Source organism: Aythya marila (assembly GCF_965140915.1).
Source record: "Aythya marila genome assembly, chromosome: 4".
NCBI classification, from domain to species: Eukaryota; Metazoa; Chordata; class Aves; order Anseriformes; family Anatidae; genus Aythya; species Aythya marila.
Window position 1 is genome coordinate 43151197 of NC_139045.1, and position 23700 is coordinate 43174896.

Consider the following 23700-nt stretch of genomic DNA (forward strand, 5'->3'; position numbering starts at 1 on the left):
TTTCTTTCAAGACTTGGCTTCTTCTTCTGGCCCCTAAGGAGGAATGTGGTCCAGTGGTTACCAGCATCACAACCAAACACAGGCCTCTCTGAAAGGCTGGGTGACTAAATGGATGCTATTTAAGAGCTCTAGCGCAGTTACAATTAGACCCCTGCTTCTCCACAAGTATCTAATATGACCACAAGCAACATCTCAATCATGTCATTTACAAATAGGGTGAACGCTCCCTGCTTGCCTTCTGTCTGAGATACTGTTCCACTGCGGCCGTAAAATGCAGGGAATTAACATTCACTCAAGAGATTAACATGTAAGTTGTGGTTTTATTTTTATTTTTCCCCCAGACACTTTGCCCTTTCCTTTACCACCAAGGATAGAGGGGGTGCTGCTGTTATCTCGCCTCTTTCCTCTCCCCAAACCCAAAGTCTAGCTTTGTGCTTTGCAGACGAAAGACATCATGGAAAATGAGGCTCTGCAGTTAGCACACAGAAAGCAGTATGTTGTCCAGACTACCCAAAATACAGAGAAGATGTTTGGAGAATTTTCTGATAAGCTCATTAAATTTGCTGAGCAAATACATTTTCCACAGCCAAATCTAGGTGAATCCTCCCAGGGAAAGCAATTCTCCTGTCTGGACCATCACCAATGCTCCAAAGATGAAGAGCCTGAGCCTGGAGTTTTTCAGAGACTTGATTTAATCTTGACAAATTATTCCTTTTTTTTTTTTTTTTTTTCTTTTGAATTCTCAGAATCAGCTACAACACTGTCATGAAAACTTACAGAAACAAAGCACAAGCACAGACTATTTCATTTAGTGATTAACACCTGGCATTATTTCCTAGCAGTATCTACAGTTTTTGGTACCACAGCAGTCAAAGAAAGAGAACTGAGGCTTTTGGGTTTCTTTCTTGTCTATTTTACCTTTACAAATTTTACCTTGTTTGTTTTTGGGGCTTGGCTTGCATCACTCAGAGAAAAGATATAGCTACATCAGCAGAAAATCTCCTCCTCTGCCAGCTTAGCAATGGAAGCAGAGCTCACAGACAACCTCAGCTGCAGCCATATCAACGGCACCAGACCCATCCAACTGCTCCAGCACACTTACAACTGTGCAAACCTTGCGAGCAGATAAGATCCAAGCCTGATTTTGGACTGATGGATGGAAATCAGTGCACTGCAGAGCTTTATTTCTAAGTCACTTAGATTTCCATTAATTTAAGTTGGTGTAATTTGCATGAACTTGCACGAAAGTACAACATGAGTTTGAATTTCTTTTCACATACACCATTGCTCCTGCTAGTCTTTTGCCAGCTGACATTTCTCTAGGAAGCATATCTTGTACAGAGATTAAAGAGAAAGAAGGAAACAAGGGTATCTTAAAAGGAAATTCCCCACATTGTTTTTTCTCTCAGACCATAAAACAGGACGAAGATGATTTCAAGATTAAACACACTGTATCTTTAGGATGTCATTTACAGACCAGATGAACACTGAAGTGCAACTGAGAGCACAAAGACAAGAGACTGTTCTTCACAGTATTTTCATCAGAGATTTTAACTGACGAACATGTAAAGCTGCAGCTAGCAACCTCAATTTATCTTCCTGAAAATTGGTTTACATTTTCCACGTATTTTGGAAAAAAAGCAACCACTTCATGTGTTCTGGAGAACAGTCTTTTGCCTATGTCATATGGTAAAAACTAATGAAAGGGTAAAGAAAGAAGACCCAGTGATATGGCCCAGCCTAAACAGTGTCACGTCAGACAACAGCAGCATTATTGTGCTATTAACTCTTACACAACTTACTTTCTCACTTTTATTTCCCACACTTCTTTCTTTGCTTTCTCCTATCACCAACCAGCATTTGGATACCGCCTATTGTCTCATTGTGTAAAGCACCTTTACTGCAGAGAAAAGTGCAGTACTTCAAAACATAGCTGTAACAGCGACACCATCTTCCTACTGAGGAAAAAAAAAAAAAAAAAAAAAAAGTTTTCTCCCATTTGTTCTTTTCCCTTCTCAATTCCTTGCATCCTTTGCCATCACCACACGACAGTGACTTACCATTCAAGTATCTGCTTAGACAGGATTCTTGCTGCTCATCTGCAAATGTATGAGGAATAACGGGCAGCCAGGGCATGCTAGTGAAAACCCTGCAGTGCTCCTCAGTAAGAGGCTGATGGAGAGCAGGCAGAGAGGGGAATGGAGGGCAAGCACTTGCTACCATGCAAGCAGCACTTGCAGTAATCACCAGTGACTTAAAATGAGGCAAGGTGTAACCTTTCCCTCTTAACACCAGTACTGCTTGGAAGTTAGTGCTAGAAGATAGAGATCCAAGTCCTTTTCAAGACAAGTGCAAGTGGCCACCATGAGCATGGTTTCCCAGCAGCCTTGCATACATCTTGGCTTTCTTCAAGGAGAAAATGCAGGAATCGTGCCCAGAGGGCCCACACTTTTGACTTTTACTTTAAAAAAACAAAACAAGCCCATAAAAATCTGTAAGAACTTCATCTTCCTAGCCAACTAGGACACAAAATCTTCACCACACTTCTCTAACAGCATGGGAGGACTGCTAGAAGGAAGGAGAGGCATCTCCCTCGCTGCCTTTCCCTCTGGACCACAGCAGCTGTGCAGCGCTGAGGAGCACAGGAGTGCGGACGGTGCAAACAGCACGTGCAAGGAACAGCTAGGGGATGACACAAGGAGTCACTTCCAAAATTACGCTTTTAGACACTTCAGCAAAGATGCGAATTTTGTTGTTCTGAAGAAATAAGTATAAAATGAAAACTATTATCAAAAGACTTTCAACCCCATAAACAAAGGTTAAATATTTTTTTGAATTCTTTGAAATTAGTTAGACAAGTCTCCATTGCCTGTATTTATAATCTTTCTCTTCTTTAGAGGCAAAATAAATTTCAAGAATAACCAAACCATCAGTAAGCATCAGAAACAGGCTTTTGATAATACAATCTGAATTAGTTCTGACTTGATCTCTGTTGCCTTTTATCAGCCTTGACTATCGTAAGAACTGCGCAGTTCCACGACTGCTGCAGACAAAACCAGGACACAAAGTTTGGTGAAAACTCTCACTCCTTGTGTTTCCCCAGCCCCTCTATTTTTTTTGCAAGTGATTTCGAACAGGAAGAATAGATTTACCAGGAAATTAGTACTTGCAACAAGCGCAAGTTCATCCTGACCTTTCAATTCCTTTTAACGCAGCTGCATTCTGCAGATTTGCTTTTCTGTATGACAGTACTTCAGGCTCAGTGGCAAAGCACCACACAGAGAAGTCTCCTTACCAAAGCTACGACTTTCCCCTCACGGCTTATTAAAGCCAATCCAAGCCAGAATAATAAAAAGTAAAGAAACAAAACAAATGCATAACTGTCATTTGAAAACATATATTCTTAAAAGGCTTTAGGGGTATCATTTATGAAACACAAAGAGATTTCCTTCTTTAGCAGTGTTCCAACACATTACTCTTTCGTGCTTACTCCAAGACATGAATATACTTGCCTAAAATGTCAGCAAGGTATTTATACAAAGGCAACTCTTCAGAAACCTATTATTGTGAATACAAAACAGGAAGTACAGTAATACCACCAGTGTATGTTAAATAATGCTTAGTATATAAACTGTGCTCTTCAATTAATAAGTAGTGTTAACCCCTTTAGGGGAAAGGGAGATGTGAAGTGTGAACTGAAAATACTGACTCATGATAAAACCTTTGAGTAGTTTTCCCACAAGGTTTTTCATTTCACTGGCTTGTTTTCTTTTTTTTTTTTTTTTTTTCTTCCTTCCCATCCTAATAGGAGAACACAGAGGCCAGAATTTGCAATCCAAGACGACGACTAATTTTCTAAATGAGAAAAAGCAAGGGTTGCAGTGGGGGAAAAAAGCATGAAAGTACAGTAAAATTATAGTACTATAAAAGTGTCACAACTATTTACAAAAGGATGCAAATAAAAATACCATATAAAAGAGTGAGCATTTTTCAGCCACTTAGCTATTATCCTACAAAACAGCATGATTAAAAAGTTAAAAATGAATAAAAATATCTTTTTTTTATAAGCATTAAGCACTGAGTTAGAGAATCATATTTTTAATATAAAAAACAACTAATTAATAAAAAACATATTACCCCATTGTGAGACAGACACTCCAGGCATAAAAGTAAAGCTCTTTCCCCACACATGTGGAATAACAAAATATTCTCAAATAGACAGACTTCTAGAATACAAGTAAGGCAACCCAATCACCAGTTTGTTCTTTGCAAAACAGCCACAGCTGCAGTGAAAAAAAAAAAATAAAAAAAAAATCAAGACCTTCCTAAGTACAAAGACGTGCAATAAAACCACATGCAAATCCCAGATGGGCAGAAATCAAGGCTCCTCTTCTCCTAAGGTCTGACAAACCTATATCTGTTTACCAATGCATAAGAACATCTCTTCTGACACAACTCAGTCACACAGTCTGCCTTTCTCTACTGTCTTTTACGTGCACAGTATTTTGAAATCTTCATGCAAGCTAACAGATTGAACTTTGGTTTGACTGCCATCTGCTGATCCCACGTTTTGTGAACCTGAGACATCATTTGAAAATGTGCACAAAGCTTTCAATGTGTTCTACGTTTTCTTCTTCCAGATCTTGGTTACAAAAAAACAAATATGGAGAATTAGAGGTAGAAGGTATTCATGTTTAAAGACAAAGTAGACCAACTGTCCTGATATCTGTTATGTTTTTGCTAATTTTCAGACAAGCAACAAACACAAACTTAATAACTGTGTGCATGAATACAGTGACTATGGAAACAAAAGCATCTAACAAGTCCATCATGATCATGAAACAGAGAATCAGGTACAACAGCTGCTTCTGAAAGAAAAACCTAACTGTAGCAACTATTAAAAAATAATGAACACATAAATAGTAATAGACTACCTGACTACCTTCATACTCCTCTGCAAGGGTGAAAATCACAACAATCTATTTGGCCACAAAAATATTTGATGCTATATAAAGTCCTAGTTTCATTGCATTCAAGTGAAAAAAAAATAATCTCACACACAAAATAACAAATTCACTTTCAGGACTCTCTCATTTTGCTGTTTTCATTCCTTCAAAACAGCTTGTACTTCTTGAAGAGCTGAACAGGTTGCTGATCCTGAAATGATGGGATCAAGATGAGAATACAATCCAACCCACCAGCCCATTTGGAAGTGACCATACCGTGGATGAGGACAGGACTTCAAAAGGTTTTTCTAACCAAAAATGTTTTTAAGAGTATAACACACCATTATGTTCATATTACTAGTGCTCAAGGACGAAACTGAAGTAGTAAAATGTTTATTCTCCTGTTCCATGTAGGAATGGCTGTCTTGGCTACACAACTTTAGCTTCTATAAGTGTCAGCATGTAGAAAAATCAAGTGAGTATATGTATCCAAGTAGACAGCATTAAAACCAAAGGGGTTCAGAATTGCCAAAAACTATGGCTGTTTCAACCCAGTCTGTATCCATGGTATATTTTTGCCTGATCTGATACTAACCCTAGCCACCTTTTTCTGGTTCCCAAAAGTACAGTTCTGCAAACATTCAAATATCTGCTTAGCTTTAAAGTAAAACATATGCAGAAATGATTCCTGCATTGGAAAAAAAAAAAAAAAAACGCAATCTTTCACTTATAGGAAAAGAAAACAGTTACAAAGGTTTGAGTGTGGACTGAAGGAGTTCCAACAAATTTACCAAAGTTCCAGGTTGAGATCTTCTGTATCAGTATTTCTGTAAGATTCATCTGAATAAAAAGAAACTCATGGAAATCTCACCACCAAAAAAAAACAACAGGCTGACATTTGCATAAGGAGTTCAGATTTTTCTACAAGCCCAGAACTTCAGGTGGCACGCCAGGTACACAAATGCTGGTGATTCTGAATGAAACCACAACTCTTATTCTCTTAGAACAGTACTAATTAAAATAATTTTATTTAAAATTTATTCAGTGTCTCAGAACATTAATGATCCAATTCAAATTTTGTCTTTTCTAAGAACTTAAATTACTCGTGTTGTCACAGCATTGCTGGCAGATCACATAAGAACACACAGTGTTTTATGAAAATGTGTCTGCTTAAACAATTTCTTTATTTGTGAAGTGGCATCTTATGTGAAACATATTCTGTTTTCATGTTCAAAACAAAGACGAAACAGATTCCTGTTCTCTGTAAAACCTGCAAATGATCTAGTACCAAACGTACAAACAAACCTTTGATGCTGGGAGGGGAGGGTTCTTTGCTTTTCAGTCTCTGTCCACTACACATAAAAGTAACCCAAAAAGAGCATACTTGGAAGCAAGAGGATTCCCCTTCAGTCATGACTCAGACATAGTGGGACTGCACAGTCATAGAAAAGGGAAGGGTTTTGTTTTTTATGAAAAAAAACAGCAATACTCTTGAGAAGCAGTCACAGAAGAGCACCTATTGCCTCAGTTGTAGTCTCTACAGCAGTTACATCTTGCTTTCATCACGATTGTGATCACTCTTATCTAGGATGCACAAAGGATACAGAGGTCTTCAATAAGAAGGTGTCATTCTTCTACATCTGCTGTGCTAGCCATCATTGCAGCAAGGAGCACAGCCTATTTCCTCTTCACACCTACCCCTTGCACTGTTCCTGCCCTCAGCAATGCTTCTAGGAGAGCAGGCAGATGAAGCAATACCATAAAACACCTCCCTGTTCATGTGCGAGTCTGCATTCTGATAGTAAAATGCACACACAAGCATGACGAAAAAAAATACACTAGTTATTTTCTAAACAACAAACAAGTGCACTATTTAGCATACACCAGCACTAGCCAAGACAGACCTTTCAGTTAAGAAATCAACTGTTTGACTTGAATTCTGCTGCATGAAACCAAGCCATTACGAGTAAAATCCTGTGAAGACAATGTTTCTGGGTGAAGAATGTGATCTGCACTCTAGCTCTCCTGGGGACCGCATTGGTTCTAAGCGTAGGCAAGGAAGTTCAGAGAACCACAAAGAGGAACCAGTGGGGAAATTTAGGACGAAGCCAGTTACATTTCCTCACACCCACTCTAAAGGCATCATTAGTGCATGCAGACAAAACAGAAGCTCAGATATCAGATCGAAATAGTACTTAAACGCTAAACCAAGTATTTAAAGACTTTAACACACTTCAATATTTAATGTATGAAAGAATGTGTTCCAATTTAAAAGAGAGAATTTTGTAAGCTAGCGCAGAGTACTTGCATTCCTTCATAAAACTAAAATAAATGGCCATTTTATAAGTGCAGTAACATGTTCCAAGGTGTGCGTTTGCCAATTACACACACCTCATATGTTGACTGATGAACACACACACCCTGGCGTGTGTTCTTGCTTACATATCTCACGTGCCTCCCTGTTAAGTAATGGAATAAGACTTGCCTCGCAAACTGGCTAACGCTGCCTCTTCTCGCTCAGTGACTTCTGCAGAAAATATTCACGGCTAAGAAAAACAACTTCTGCAGCACAGTTAAGCTATTTACAATCTGAAATATACTCTCTCTGTCTACAAGACCCAATTCTGTGCTAGCCTCCATTTGCTGTACCATTGTCAGGCGTGCTTTTTCCCCCCAGACTGGGCTGGCATTCAGCATTTTTCTGCACTGGAGCCCACCACAGAGACATGGGTTTTCTTACAGATACCTTTTTCTCACACCAGCTAGTTGCCCCCATTGGCTGGCTGTTTCACCACTACCACCTTCATGAAAAGATGGGCACGCTCATGTTCTCCACACAATGACAAGCTAGACTGTGGTATGAAGACAGCCTCCTTCTAGAATATTTTTTCCCCTTTTTAAAACAAACAAACAAACAAACAAACAAACACTTTTTTTCTTGTTTTGTTTTTCTTATACTTGAAATAGCAGGCTTATTTTGAATAAATGCTGACTAGTGTGCTATTGCTCTAACAGAAAAGTATGCTTTGTAGAAAACAATAGATTTCTCAGCCTGCTGGAAGCCAATCCATGATTTTTTTTTTCAGTCAAAAGACTTAACTCCAGAGATATAAACACCAGAACCTGCACCTCACGTGGTCATTTCTGACAGTAAGACAGAGTAAAAAGAAAACACATTGCCATGCTTATTGTTTTTCTCCCCTTCCTTTTTGGAACCTTTGTACAACAGTGTGAAGTAATTCAAATTCTCCAAGTTCATTATATTGTGTGATGCTTTATCTCTCACTCTGTTTTCAGCAAGTCCATCTGTGCTTCTCAGGAACTGTCTTCAGCTATCAGCATGCACTGGCAGGGAAGGGGCCTTTCCTATGTTATCTCTCTATAGAAACACAACACAGATCCTTTAGTCTCATCTATTTTTCCTGTACAAAATTTACATCTCATTTATCAAGGTTAATACCAAAGAAATGATATAATACAGGATCCATGACTTTTGATGAAACAGTTATTCAAAGTAACAAGGAGGAAGACTGAGGGTGAAGAACCCTCCAACAATCTCAGGAGACTTTGCAACATTCAATAAAAGTAAATGTGAAGTGATGAAGATGGGAAATTCAGGCTTCCATTCACATGTAAAAGAAGAGCCTCTCAGATGAACCATTACCACTTCAGAGACAGACTTTCTAGTTTTAACAGTCATGAAAACTTCAGTGTGATGCTTGGCTGCAGTCAAACAAGCAAATCAAGTGTTCAAAATTTTATACTGATAATAACAGAATAAAGAACAAAATCAGAAAGCACCACTACGCACCCATACAAATCCATGTTTCACCCATTCCTTGGATATTGTACGCAGTCACTCAAATGTATGCATTTCGCTCAAAAAGGATATAGCAAATCTGGAAAAGGTTCAGGAAAGGGAAGCAAGGATGACCAAAGACATAAAAAATCTTTGGCATAAGGAACAGTTGGCTTTCCTCTCATTTTGCACAGAGCCACCTTGCTCACCTATTCCAGTTTTTCAGAAGTTGACTTATTTTAACGAAAGGATTACATAACTTCACAGCAAGGTGGAAGGGTGTGCACAAGGGAAAGGTAAAGTTTCAGATTTGCATATCAGCTACTCTGAGAGCCAACTGCTTTGCTAGAAACAGAGCACAGAGAAATATACAACTGGGAAACAGATGCATAGCGTGGATTGAAAAGCATAAATCCTGTGTCTTCTGTGAGAAAATAAAAATTATCATCAACTCTGTTTGCAAACACATTCTAGAATACCCACAGAGCTGTTTTGTTGTTGTTTATTGGTGGTGGTTTTGTTTTTTGTCAGTTTTTTTTTTTTTTGACTTGTTGATGAAACATCGACAAGAGCACTGCAGTGATGTTTCACTTTATCTCTTCCATCTGTGAAGTGATAGGTACTTACTTTGCCTTCCCTTCTCTTATCAGGGTTCTGGAAGGTATTCTGGCAAGCGACACAGAACCATATTCATATACACATGCCATAGTGTCTAAGCCAGCAATGGCTGCAACCCTCTGAAGAAACAGCGCAGTGTTTCAACAGGTTTATTTACCTCTATTTATCATCATACTTCATTAGTTCTCTGCCTCTTTGTCTTCACCTAAAAAAAAAACCCTCTGGTGGCACTGAAACAAGTTCTGTCATCCTTCTCTATCATCTTGCCAACCCAGTTTCCAAACACAGTTTCCAAAGCAAAACTCCATGTGCAGGAAAAAACAAAGCAGATGTGGGGGAAAAAAAAAAAAAAAAAAAAAAAAAGAAATGGAGGGGCATAGGAATGAAAAAGACTTGTTTTACAAAGTTACAGATGCTGATATGAGTTTACAGGGAAAAATACCAGTAGTTAGCAGTGTGAACTTAATGTGTACAATTAATTTCAAAACGGATTTTTCTCTTCCCCAAAATATCTTTTTATAATATAATTTTTATGTTGGAATTATAATTTAGAATGAAGATATTAATGGAAAAATGAACTCTGCATCCTATCAGAAGTAGCAAGAGCTGTTTTAAACTCTTTTCTGTATGCCTGGCATAAACATGCTTCTCTATAACACAAAGCTTAATTCACCATGGATGGTGTGCACCTGCAATTACAACAAAAGAAGTAACTACACCCTGTTTAATTAAATTCTTCAGGTAAGTAAGAACGTGTAACAGACTGAAGCCCCAAAAGGAGCAGTCACTTCAGATTTTCAGAACTGAAGAGTGGACTCATATCAACCATTGCTTGGCACCACTGAATCAAAATACTCATTTGACTTTCGGACACTTCGCTCTCAAGCAGCTTCAAAGACCTGGTAGTCTACATGGTTTTCTAGGCTATTTCAAAAATTTAGGAAAACTTGTGATTCTGAGACAGTTTCTACAGTTTATATACATCAAATACACAGAGCTTCAAATATGGTTTTGTTATTAAACTACATTGGCATATGCAACCCTGAGGTACTCTGGTGACCTACAAAGTCATTCACCAAGCTTGCACTGATCACAAGAGATGTTAATGCCTCATTTGGTTGAGAACAGAGCCCTAGGTTTGTGCTCCTGCACATATGCATAACAAACCTTCCACATACCTTATGAAAATGATATACTATGAATCAATGACTCAGATTGTTCCTTTTTTCTTTAATACTATATTATTACAGTACTGCGTTCATTTAGTTTGATGTTAAAGTCTTTTTAATAACTAAGATCTTACAGAAAGAACATGTTTTTCTTAAACAAACCCATTCTCTTTTGTTGTTATACTTACTGCACACGAATGGTATTTCTACTTGTGCCTAAGCAGTACATGTCAGATGTACAAGACATCAGCTTTTATCACTGCTGGAGCAAATAAAATGTAAAGTTGGAGCTCTTTCAACATGAAAAAAAAAATCAGCTAGTGGAAACTGCCTATAAAGTCCTATTTTTCTTTCTCCCCATAGAAATTTCACAAAAAAAATATACTACTCATCAACTGAATGGGCTAATGATAACATCCAATATCCATAAAGTACCTTAACCAAAAAGCTCACCGATATCCTTACTGAGAAACAAGTGCATATCAACTAATCCCTCCATTCAACAGCTCTTCGGAGTCCCTTACTAATGTAGAAAGTTTGATCGTGTTCCAACTTGCTCATTATAAAGCTCTGAGGTTCAGAGATTTTCTAAGCCTAAAACTAAAACATAAGAGGTCACCACCTTAACGTGTACAAGCAAACAGTGAAACTGTACACCAGCCACCTCCTGCTCCTCTCTCCCAGCACAGTCCCAAGCTGTACTCAGGTGTGATGAATACAAAACCCGGGTTACGGACAATGCTAAGCCTTCTGCTTCATCATGACTTCCATTTTTACTAAAACATCTTTCACTCTATTAGGGGAGAGAGAAATATCAGCACTTATTATTATGTAAAATGATGGGTGACTTCTATAAGGTCACGCATTTAGTAGTTTATGCTATTATGAGCTTTGACCTTCTTGTCCTTTCCAAACTGGCTGCCTGCCTTCAACTGATTTGTTTTGTAATGTTCCAGTCAAAACATTTCAGCTGTTGCATGAGAAGGAGACCAGGAAAAATATGTCGCTTTGTTTATAATTTTAAAAACTTATTAAAATGACTTCACCCTAACCTTCGGAGGGAGGTCTTGAGTTCTGACCATGTTAGAAGGATTTGAAACATCTTAATTTGAAAAAGCTTTGTGAGATTTCCTGACATTTAGCAGATACATTTTCCAAGTTTTGACCACTGAAAAATTGAAACTACCAAGACTAAAGGAGTCTGCAGGCCATGTTGAATCCAGGCTCCCAAAATTACAGCAGGAAAATGACCTCTCCTCTCATTGGAGTTGCCTGAATCTAGTCAAGCAGGAGGAGGAGAAAGAGGATACCGGAGATGACACTGGAAGGAACAAGAGACAGATATGAGGAATGAAAACACTGAAACCAAGAGTTTGAACACTGGGGCAAAACCAAGGCTCATTAAGAAAGGAGTAATTATGGGAACCCAAAAGGAAAAAGACACAGAGAATCCTGGCAGGGCAGGCAGATAAAAACCTGAGATAGAAACCTGGGGAGATTATTCAAATGACTGAGAAGAGCTACAGTTTTGAGGAGAAAGACTGTGGAAACCAAAACACATGCAAGAGCAAGCAAAAAAGTTGACATTAATGGAGCAAAAAAACTAGGAGCAAGGATCATACTGAGGATAGATGATGGTTTGCTGAAGGTCAAGAGGTCAGGAGATACAGGAAAAATAAACCAAGATGATACTGAATAAAGAGAGAGAAGGCAAACTGAACATGGAGATGACACAAGGAAATAACATGAGGAAAGAGTTATGGCTATGGAACATTAGAAGAAACATTACTACCAAAAAAGTCATTTATCTACCTATTCCTATATTCTCAGAAAACATCTTGAATAACAGGTCAAAGTCCCATTTTTGCTTAGTAGACACCACAAAGAACAGCAAAGGAGTTGAATACTGTTGTCAATTTACCAATTATTTCAAGCAAACAAGTTTTCTATGGCAGATCTAGAGGGTCCTGTACTGCTGATAACCATGAAGATACCAATAGGATACTACACCAGGGGTTCTGGATGCTCACTCCAGAAACTAGTAATCGTTCACCTGATTTGAAACAGTGTAAATCAAAGCTCTTAAAAGTAAGGAAATGTAAGTAGTAGGGCAATTAAAGTAGAGGCCATCATAATGACTTGTAAAAATAATTTTCTAAATTAATGCAATTTAATTAATCATGCACAATGAATAATGCTTTAATTAAAGTAATTAAAGATGGCATGATGATGCACATGCACAACGAAGAATGAACGGAGGTTGTACACGCAACCTCACTTATGGCAGTTCTGAATTCACGAGTGCTCAACAAGCACAACGTGCTCTGTAATGCAATTTTAATATAGCATACACAAAAAACTATATGCGTATTGCACACTTCATCCACAACAAGGAAGGCTGGGCAGAAGACCAAGTGCAAACCAAGCCCTAAATGGGTCCGTGGCCACAGCCCAAGTACCCTAATTGCAGCCATTGCTCTAGCTCTGTAGCTGAAAGGACCACACTAACATCCTTTCCAGAGTCATTCCACAAATATTTAAAAAGCAAGTCCTCTTGGAACGTCTCGTCCTTAACTGTTATCGCTACCCTAATGAAGCTTATTAAATATAAAGAGACTCATGCCATCCAACGCATGGACTGTGAAATACGCCTCGCTGCACTTCGCTCACCTGCCACAGAGCACTGATCCCCACCAAGGCCTCGACAGCTCCTGAGGATGCTCCCTCAGTAACCGAGCCAAGCCCAGCACCCCGGCTGCACCCGCCTCCATGCAACCCCAACACTTGACACGAGCAAATTGGAAGGATTTAGCAGGAGGAGATTAGCATCCCGCAAGCTGTTCTCAAGTAATTCAGATAGGAAGCTAAAACTTGTGCCTTTACAAGCAGTTGCACGAGTTTTAGGGGTTAAAATTCGCTGTACAGGTACATGAAACTTCACCATAAAATTGGGATTGCTTCTCCAGATAAAGGTGCTTTGTTTCGCACTAAACACACATGAAGAATACAGATGACCTAACCCAATGTTTAGGATTTTATACCCTGTTTATAGGTACTGCTCAAATCCACTTCATTTTTAGAGGTACGATTCATGTTAACCCCAAAACATATGTTCTTATGTTCTCTTAGCATCATTTTCATGACAGAATTGAAAGAAAGAAACACAAAACCACGTAACAACCTGGTATCACCATTACGGACTCATTGAACTGAGGATGGTATTCACACACATACCAATCTGAGAGCCTTTCAGATTTCCTGCTTTGTTAATAATTTGGAGGCTTTCTGACCTGTTATGTTCCTCATCTGGACTTCGTGAGGCTGGGAGGTATGAGAATGAACAAACTTTGGCCCATGGCCCTTACCTTCCCCCTTTTATTTTATTTTATTTTTTATTTTATTTTTTTTACTTTTCCAAATGAAATAAATACGCCTTGATACCTTCAAATCAGTTTTCTGGCACGTGTTGCAGAGAAGTCTATGAAAGTTATTAGTGATGCTAAAATACACGACTGAGTCACTGTAAGGAATGCTTTCCGTTATAAAGAATAAGAGCAGGCATATTTACTTTTCTGTTCTATTTGAAGTAAAACTATTATATTTTTACATACACTGTTTGGTTGTATGTTTTCACAGACAAAATAAAGCCAATTTATCCTGGCCCTATACTATATCTGTTAAAGGAGAAAATATGCAGCCCAGCAAGTTTTCCCTCCAACCCTTCTTTTCAGGCAAGTAATAAATCTTGAGTGAAAAAGTCACAGTGCTCTTCAGCTGTCACCACTAAGATTCTGTTTTTTAAAACCAGAGCAGCCTTAAGGCTGATTTACTACTCAGTCCTCCACACTCTGACAATCGATGCTGGAAACAAAAATCACTTTTGCACACCTGGAAATATTTTATTTGCTGTACTGGTGAGAAAACAAAGTTTTCATCAGTGAGGGGGGTGGGGAGGAGAGAGCTTCAGGTGAATCTTAAAACCCAGTTCTTGACTTAAAGAGAAACTTCATAAATATGCCCACGAACACAGAAACTGCCTCGGCATTCAAACAGGGTGGTAAAGCTCTTCAGGGATTCTCGGGTCACTCTGCAATCCAGCCTCAAATCAACAACTCAGAGGTCTTGGCCAGTAAACAGCAGTGCTCATCATCTGTGTCTATTTAGACTTTTCAGTTTGGCAGGTGAAAAGAATTTGTGACAATTTTAAAATCATTTCACTTACTCTTTTGCCTTTCTTCTTTTAAACAAACTTATAAAGCTCTTAATCACCCTAAGATGTAAACAACTTATATTAATAACGGCAAGATTAGACTCTGAGAAACAGCTACTTTCCAGAACACCTCTTGGCCCTGGTCAGAATTGCAAGTTTAACTGCATTAAGGGTAAAACCCAAACACATACCAGAGAAAAGCAATTGAAGGAAAATGTGATGGTGCCAAGATCGTGAAATGATTTCAGAATATCAGATCCTTTTTTCAATGGCATGTAGTTCGATATCATTTTTCCCTAAAGCTTCATTTTCTGAAAATTTATTATATGCTCCAGAACAATCTTGTCTTCAAAAGAAATCCCACATCTTCTGTTATTTCAAAGAACCATGCTTGCACCTGGGCAAAATGATGTAAGCACTCTAGGTGCTGGCTGACTAAAAAGTCACAAGACACAAAATCTCTCTTCTCTATTTTTAATCCCAGGGCTTTAGAATAATATGAGGAGTGCCCTTTGACGAGCAGAGAGGCATTTCACTGTTTAAAGTAAAAATATATATATATATTTAAAAAAAATGAAAAAATAATGGTTCAGCAGTATGGAGAGGCATGGTGATTGCATTTACATGCTTTGATTGCTATTCTGAAATACATTCCCACCTGTTCTATTCTAGTGATGACTACAAAGCCCATATACAAATGAAGACTTATTTCAGTAATATGATATCAGGCAAGGCATGTAGTTTAAAAAATTACTTGTTAGTTATCCCCAGTGGTCCCCAGAATGGACTTCAACTCTAGTAACCTAGCAGTACCAAATCAAATAAATAACAAGGCTTTATTCTAACTCGTGTTTACTTGGTATTAGTTTATCCAACTATCATGAAATATTTTGCCAAGCCTCAAGTATCTCAACACTGTCTCCTTCAAAAACGCACCCAACTCTTGTGCCACTGGTCTTCCAAGCCTCAATGAAATCAGCATAGAGGCAATACTGAGAAGTGGCAGCCAGAGGCATATCCTAGCTCCCTGGCTGGGACTCAGCTCACCTGACTGCTTCTCCTCAAACCAAACCCAATGCAGAGCACGATGAATAGGTAGAAATACTTACGTTTCCCTCTCTAGAGTCCTAAAGCCATTTAGCAGTTCCCCTTCACAAGTCTATGTACAATTCTACCCGTGCTGAAGTACCTAAAGCAGCAGGGAGAGGTAGGATGGTTTGTAGAGCTGATGGCACCAGCCTCTTCTCAGAGATACACACTAGGGCGAGAGGCACAGGTTGCAGCAAGCTAGACTGCTAGATAGAAGGAAAATAAAGAAACACACTCTTCATGGTGAGGATGGTCAAACATGGAGCAGGTACCCAGAGAGGCTGTGAAATCTCCATCCTTGGAGAAACTCAAAGGTCTCCTGGACGAGTCCTGAGCAACATTGAAGTTGGCCCTGCTCAAGCAGGAGGTTGGACCATAAGACCTCCAGGGCTCCTTCCAACCTGGAGCTATGATCTTGGATCAAACTTGGGGGCAGGGAGTTACAGAGGGGGAACACAGCACACAGCTGGTGGGTAACGCGGCTCCTAACTCCACAGGCCCACACCGTATTTGGGAAGACCGAAATCCTACCAAGCCAGGCTGTAAGATACGAAGGCCCTTTCGTAAAACATATCTGACCAAAACAGGTATCACAGATAGGTAAGCATGTAAATAGAAGAACACAGAGCATGGCAGTGAGCTGGGTTAGTGCCACTGCATCTGACTTGCTAAGCATGCTTCTAGTGTCACCTGCTTTATAACAGCACACACACGTTTCCAGACAATAAGGAATAAATATGCAAGATTCTTTCCTATTTCTTTTAACTTGTAAAACGGCAAACCTAAATATTTGAATTTCTTCCATAAGCCTTCAGAAAGACAGAACTTTGATGTTTTTAAAGAGGAAAGATTATTTACTTTTGCTGCAGGCAAGAAATTATAATTTCTTTACTGATTCTGCCAAATGGCTCTATCATGCTTTTTCTTTTTTCTTTTTTTTTTTTTTTAATTTTCATCAAAACAAGCCACTTTAAGTTAAGGTTGTCCCAAAGCTATACAGTAATCAGATCAACTTGTTGAACCTCTGTTTGACTTTTCTGACCAAAAGAACTTGTCCAAAACCCAAATGAACCACAGGGTAAGAGACTTTTATTCTCTTTCCCCATACTTGGCAGTTGCTAGGAAGAATACAGGCTGCAGTTTTATTTTGTTCACATAAGCAGAACAGACAACTCAGTATCTACACAATTCTTAAACTAAATAAGCTGAATTCACCCCCAGTGACTAACACATTGAAGCCAACAGAGCTTCTTCTCTGGTGCTTCTCTGCAGAACAGCATGGACCAAGCCTTGGGGGTGAAGGTAGAGAAAGAAAGTGAGGAAAAAGGCTGGGGAGTATAAAGGTTTTGAAAGCAAAATAAATGTGCAAAAGGAGGCAGCAAAAATCCTGTGTGCTGGCACAAACCACAGAGCACATGCTCTTATACTAGCACTTAAGATACTTCAAGATGAGAAGTCAAGCTCCCCTGCACTAAACCAGCATTTTTAAAGACCCAGTTCTTCAGTATTCACTCTACCAGTACCGTTTCTGATTTGAGCCCATGAACACCAATGAAATCCAGACCATCATCAATCTAGAGACAATGGGCAACACTGACAGCACAGCATCTCGTTAATCTTCATTTGTCCTATCACATCCTGTCATTCTTATGCAAATAGCATATTTGAGGATACATCTTTTCTGCACCCCATGACGAGGAGAAGTGGGGCTGTCAGGAGCACCAGGATGTCATCCTATACCACAGGCCATCACTTCACTCAGCGCCTCGTGTTTTACATCTCAGCTAATGTGTTTGACATTCAAATTTGACCCAGCAGGAGGTAAAACTATCTGATGCTGCAAGCAGCATGCATCTTGCTTCCTGTGCTGAAACATTCACCAAGGTCCCCGAGGATCTGACAGCCTCCCTTCCTTCATTACATACCCTGCTGCTGAAGAGGAGAAAGGTATCTGCATGGGCAGATAATGATAGCAATTCACCCTTCTCATCCAAGAATTAAGCCCAGTGTTAAAAGTCTTGCAAAACAGAGGTACCATTGCAAGAGAAAAAAAGGCCACACAATCCTGTTGAACTGGCGTAGGTCTTCTTCCATGGAAATCTCTTGGACTACACCAGGAACTTCATCCATGTACGTCTGCATAAAACGTTTAATTCAAGCTAATCTAAATAGACATGGTGCTCAAAATATTTTATGTGAAGTTTGCAGCCACAAGTGAAATCTCTTCTTAGGCCAAATGATATCTGAATACAGAAAAGCTCTGAATCACAAGCAGCTCCATAAAACTACTGCAAATTTTTTTTAGGCATGAAAAATCACTCTTGAATGTAGAAGTCACCAAAAATAAAAATATTTTTCCTACTACTGCTCATCAATTCTACGTCTAGAGTAAAATAAATAAATAAATTAAGAATAAAAGGGAAGTTTTACTATTATTACTGACTCAGAGTGTTTTGTTTCTGTATCACTTTCAAAGAATGTTCAGAACATCTTGTTCCAGAATATCTCCCTTCTAGTAGAAACTGCTCTTCCTGCATCATACACGGGATGAAAACGGTATGTGCTGGTTTTGTTTTCTTACAAAAATAAAGGAAACTATCCCCAAGTATTTTCAGCGTCACATGAATGGGATGCAAAATAGCTAAGTGCTACAAACACAGGACACAACTTGAGGTTGAAATAATATTTCAATTAAATCATGACATCTCAGAGAAATTTTCTTATTAATAGACATTTGTAACAAGTCAAAACAAGTTTAAAATTAAACATAACTCTATAAAGGCTGACTCAAAACTACTCACCATGCAAAAGCAACACAGTGTAGTGTTTGCAGGGATGACGAAGTCTGCACTAGGCTCAGGGGAATACCCTTATATGTGATATTCCCGTGTGCTTTTCTCAAAAGTGCAGAAGATTAATCATCATATATTTATCCATTATGAAGAAGACATAAATGAAGATTGAATCAATTATTACCAATTTTGCAAGTATTTAAAACGTACAAAGCATGCACTCCTCAAACATTTCTTGGTTTGAAAATCTAAAACATAGTCACAAAAAAATATACCCAACATATTCTCAGTACCTGGAAATAAAGATTGCCTTGTGCCTTCATACAACATGTGAAGTTCATGAATTAAAAATTACCATACAGTCACGATACATCTATGCAAAGAGGACACTTAGTTATTGTACTACATTATTGAACTATTATTCCATATAAATTATTAATTTAATAAAATTTGACACATTCATGGGCATCATTATAAACCCAGACTGAAAACTGCCCATTAAGTGAAGTTCAAAATACAAACACTTTCTGGTGTCAGTCTTTTTTTTTTTTTTTTTTTTTTTTCCCCCTGGGGAAGAAAATGTGCAACTATTGCACTGGTGTAGCCTGCGTGGCCTGGATGAAGCATGAGGAGCATTTTACCAACACGAATGTGATTCTCCACTCCCTTTAAACATCAGTGTAAGCCCCTTTTCCAGATTGGTGAAATTTTGCTCTGTTATTCTATAAGTGAACTCTTTCTACAAAGCTATCAGAACTTTTTTTTTTCCTTTATATCTTAGCAAAAATAGTATAAAAAATATCTTAAATACCCATTTATGGTTTCTCACTAATACAATTTCTATAATCACACAACTTGCTACTCTGAGGGGCACTGTCTCATGCAGCATAGACCTTTTCTTTACATTTAGGGTCAGAACTAACAGCTTTATTGGGGTTAGTATCCACCAGCCCAACACTGCCATACGAATACAAGTGTGCTGCTTGTTCTGCATTTCTTTTCTCCCAGCCCTGTACCATGGCAGTTCCTTAACACTCTGCAGGGACACATATGTATAATATTCTTCCTCTCAGCCTTCACAATGTCTAAAAATCCTCCCTGTGGTGGCTACCACAGCTCGTTACCCACAGAGCTTTCAGATGTTGCTGATAAACACAAGAAAGGAAAGAAGGTGGAGTTGACAGAGTGGTTTCCACAACGTGCTATCTGTTCATCCTTTCTGGCTGCAAGTATCGCTGGTGCCTCGGTTCAGTGATGCTGCAGGACCTAGCTCATCTCTGTGTAAGCTCATCTCTCCTCTGACTGGGCCACCTATTCTGTGATACGCCATCCCTCTCCATCTCCTGGCTTTTAGTTAAAACAAAGTATTCCTAGAAAAGTGGATATATCAACAGGTCTTTTCAGAAGCAACAGCTCCCCTCATCAACGTCACCAAATTCAGATGCACAGAAGTCAAGTTTTTACCATCAGATGAAAATAAAAACTTTCAGTCACATCTTTAAGAGATCTGAGTTTGCATCAGTGATAGAAATACAGTTGACATATACCTAGAAAATTCTAACAAAAGTGAACCTTTATCAGGACACTGTCAGCTGAGTGGCTTCCTTCAGTTCAAAAGGAAAGAGGCTGTGTTCAGGAGCCAAAACACAATTTTATTTTTCCTCAAGACTTCATGTGTAAATGAACCTTACTTTAAAAGCATACATTTGTACCTATTTTATGCCTGAATGCTTCAAGACCAGCAGAAAAAACGCTATTACAGAAATATCTTAAAATGGAACATGGAAAATATTTATAAAACTTTTAAGAAACACTATTAAAGATCAGGAAAAATAAATTTCATTAGCTTGTCGTCAAATTATGAACGTTGTGAAGGTGAAAAGCTGTAGAATCAAGAATCTCACCAACACTACAAAACATATCTTAAAGGAAATCACTCCAGCCCGGTCCGTCTGCTGCACTTAACTGTGAGAAGACCCAGCAGTGACAGACTGTTTTAAAGTGGATTTTCTAGAGGGCTGCTGGGTTAGTTTTGTGTTTGGAGGCCTTCTGCTTTGTTACAACCCCTTTGTTTTTACAAACCTGTCGCTCCAGCAGAGCTGCTGTGAGACCTAAGGAGAAAGTGCACTGTCTGCAGTTGGAACCCCTACTGCTGGCAGCAGGCGAGTGGCACCAAGGAGATACTTAATCTTTTGAAAGGAAGTAACTAATGAAACCGACAGTCCAGCAAACCCTTGCAAAAACAAGCACAACAGAAGCAAAACCCACAAAAGCAGTTTGACAGAAATGTTGTTGCACAAGTTCAATGAGCTTGATGTAGGAATAATTTCTTCTAGGAAACGGATACTTAGGGATATCACAGAACATTTTGTTTCTGTTGAAATTCTGTAAGAGGGGAAAAAAAAAAAAAAGGCAGGGACGTAAACCTTTCCTTTGCCTTGTCACCATTTCCCAACATCTACTCTTAATCATTAATTTATTAGACAACAGTTTGGAGAGTAAACAAAGAGAACTGAATTATTCCAGAAACTGGTCTTCAAGAGAACAGTATATACCATCCTGCATCTATTTGTACCTTGTCTATCATGTCTGGTCTGTTTGTAGCTGCCAAAATTGTCACGTCCTTCAGCTGCTCTATCCCATCCATTTCCGTTAACAACTGAGCCAAGACACGGTCTGCTACGTTTCCAGCACCTGAAGAGCTGATTGAAAAAAAAATAATAAAAAATAATCAGTATTAGCATTAGCTTACCCTTCCCAGAAATTTGGAGAAAAGGAAGAATAATTTTTTCTTTTCAATTTGCAAAAGTGTTTCAACAGAAACTTAGTTTCTCTTTATTGCAATTATGATGTTTATTTTCACCTTCAATAGCTGAAGGTAAAATAACCAGTCATATGAAGTGAGAAAATGCAAATTAGAGAGTTAGTCAATAGCAAGCCATCTTTCAAAAGCAACTGAGGTTTCTTGCTTTCTACCCTGCTGTATAGGCTGCAGAGATTTAACACAATGTGGATATCTGGAATAAACATTTTTATAACAACTGAATCCATGCAGATTTTTTACTAGTCAAACAAACTTCAGTTTTCAGCACCATCCAAAGTCAGTGCTTACACCAACCCATGAAGTATAAAAATTCGGTAGTTATGTATTTTGCAGAGTTGCTCTACATTTTTGTATTCTCCCCATCAAACGAGTAAAAATTGAGTGTTGACCAACTCCTTCATAACAGCATTGTCAGTCCTTTAGGTCAGTTGATTTTCCAGACACCAGGAAAAAAAGACTGAGAAACGGAAAGTTCTGGTTTTGAAATCGCCAATATGTGAAAAACCTAAACAGGTTTTAATAAAACTATTTTAAGTTTTATTTATTTATTTTAGTCTGGAATTAACTCTGGTAACGTCAATGTTCACAGCGAATTGCTTGAATTGCTTAAATATATGTAGCAAAACACAATACAGAAATATATAAATATATATGTATATATAATACTTTCATTAAATCTTTTAACATCTTAAAAAGATTAAGTGATGTACCACATTCTTCCTATAAATTTATCATGTATTTGTGTGCATACACGTGCGTACATATATTCACAAGAATAATGAAGGATGCAGAAGACATTGCATAAATCACACCAAGAGACCAAGGACCTATGTTGCAATAAGTAATAAATCTTATCAACAGCTGCGTTCTTTACACTATCACATCTTCCTCATTCTCCATAAAGAGGCTTTATTTCTGAAATATCATGAAATAGGTAACTGCACGTCATGTCATGCTTTACTTTTGAAAAGGTGCTATGCCTAGGAGACACTGGGACTGCACACGGGTAACTGTATATGCTCAGATGCACTACACCCACGATGTATGGGTGTTCCTTTCAGCACCAAGCTCTAGGTACATACAGATGAAACTGCGTGTTTCAGTATGTATTTATGGAATTAGTGTATTACAGCCTGTGTTAGCTATAGGAATAATGCAAACAGGTGTTGGTTCTCCCCTAGTCAGAGAGGTGGTGGAGGAGGGAAGGACAAAAGAAAAAAAAGAGGAAATGAGTGAAACAAAGCAAGAAAAGCTGCCCCACCACCAGGACCGTGCTCGGAAGGGGCAGGATGTGTGCCTCCTATGGTGCCAGGCTGTGGGCCAGCATCCTCAAAGCTCGTTCTGGCACCCAGGTGCTGGAAGTGAAGCCCCCGTGAGCCTGGCTTTTGCCCACCACTATCGGCAGCCATGGGTAGGGCTCCTGGCACAGCTCAGACACCAGCTGCCTCCATACACCCCTGTGCCATGTGGGGGAAAAAGCCCACAGCCACGCTTCTCCCTTTGCCTCTGGGAAGGGGCTGCTGGCGCCACTTCCCTCGCTGCGCACTGGGCAACTTCACTTTTTCCACCCTCAAACGGCTGTTTTCCAGTACAATTTAACAAAATAAGTTTCTTAATTTCTGAAAAGCAATATTTATTCTGAAATAGGAGTGTTCAGAGCTTTCCCGGTGGATGTGGCACCAGAGGCACCCACTTAGCCGCAGAGCTGCTGCAGCTTCCCAAACACCTCGGAGGCAAAGCAATAGATTTTCTCTTAGCAATCTCTCTAACTTTCCCGTTCTACAACTGGTTCTGTAATTTTCCAAAGCAAAACAGTTAACTTATCAGACCTAGCCTGGAAAACATCTTTGAGGGGCTATAATAAATGTTGGCTAACAGAATATTTAGGTTGTTAAGAAATATTAGAGAAGGGACTTGGGTTAGCTCGTTGTCAGCTTTCTGGTTTGCTGTAGCCAGGTTAGGAGCTCCCGAGTGGGATCAGAGCATTTCTAACATACCCCCGGGTCACAGCCCCATTGACTTGCAGGGGGCTGCATGTGATAAAACACTTCAGGTGTTGTGCAAGGATAGTAAATGCTTTTCGAAGGACACAGAACTTAAAGGAAATTAAAATCAACTTTGTAACATAAGCTAGTCTCAGGAGGGATTCAGGCCTCCCATCCTGCACAAGTTTCACATTCACTCAACTTTATAACCCGCAGATCACACACAAGAAAAAGCTAAGCAAAGGGAAAAAAGTATTAAGTCTGGGAC

The 23700-nt window shown here is 39.0% G+C and overlaps 1 protein-coding gene across 2 annotated transcripts in view; it reads right to left on the reverse strand.

The window, feature by feature from the left end:
* The window catches only part of LOC309877489 (ATPase family gene 2 protein homolog A-like), a 159669-nt gene that overhangs the window by 112796 nt on the left and 23173 nt on the right, over positions 1-23700 (reverse strand). For both annotated transcript variants that reach the window (XM_082758827.1, XM_082758828.1), the window contains one exon: positions 21199-21325. In XM_082758827.1, coding sequence (XP_082614953.1) covers positions 21199-21325 — 127 coding nt within the window. The remainder of the gene's footprint in view (positions 1-21198; positions 21326-23700) is intronic.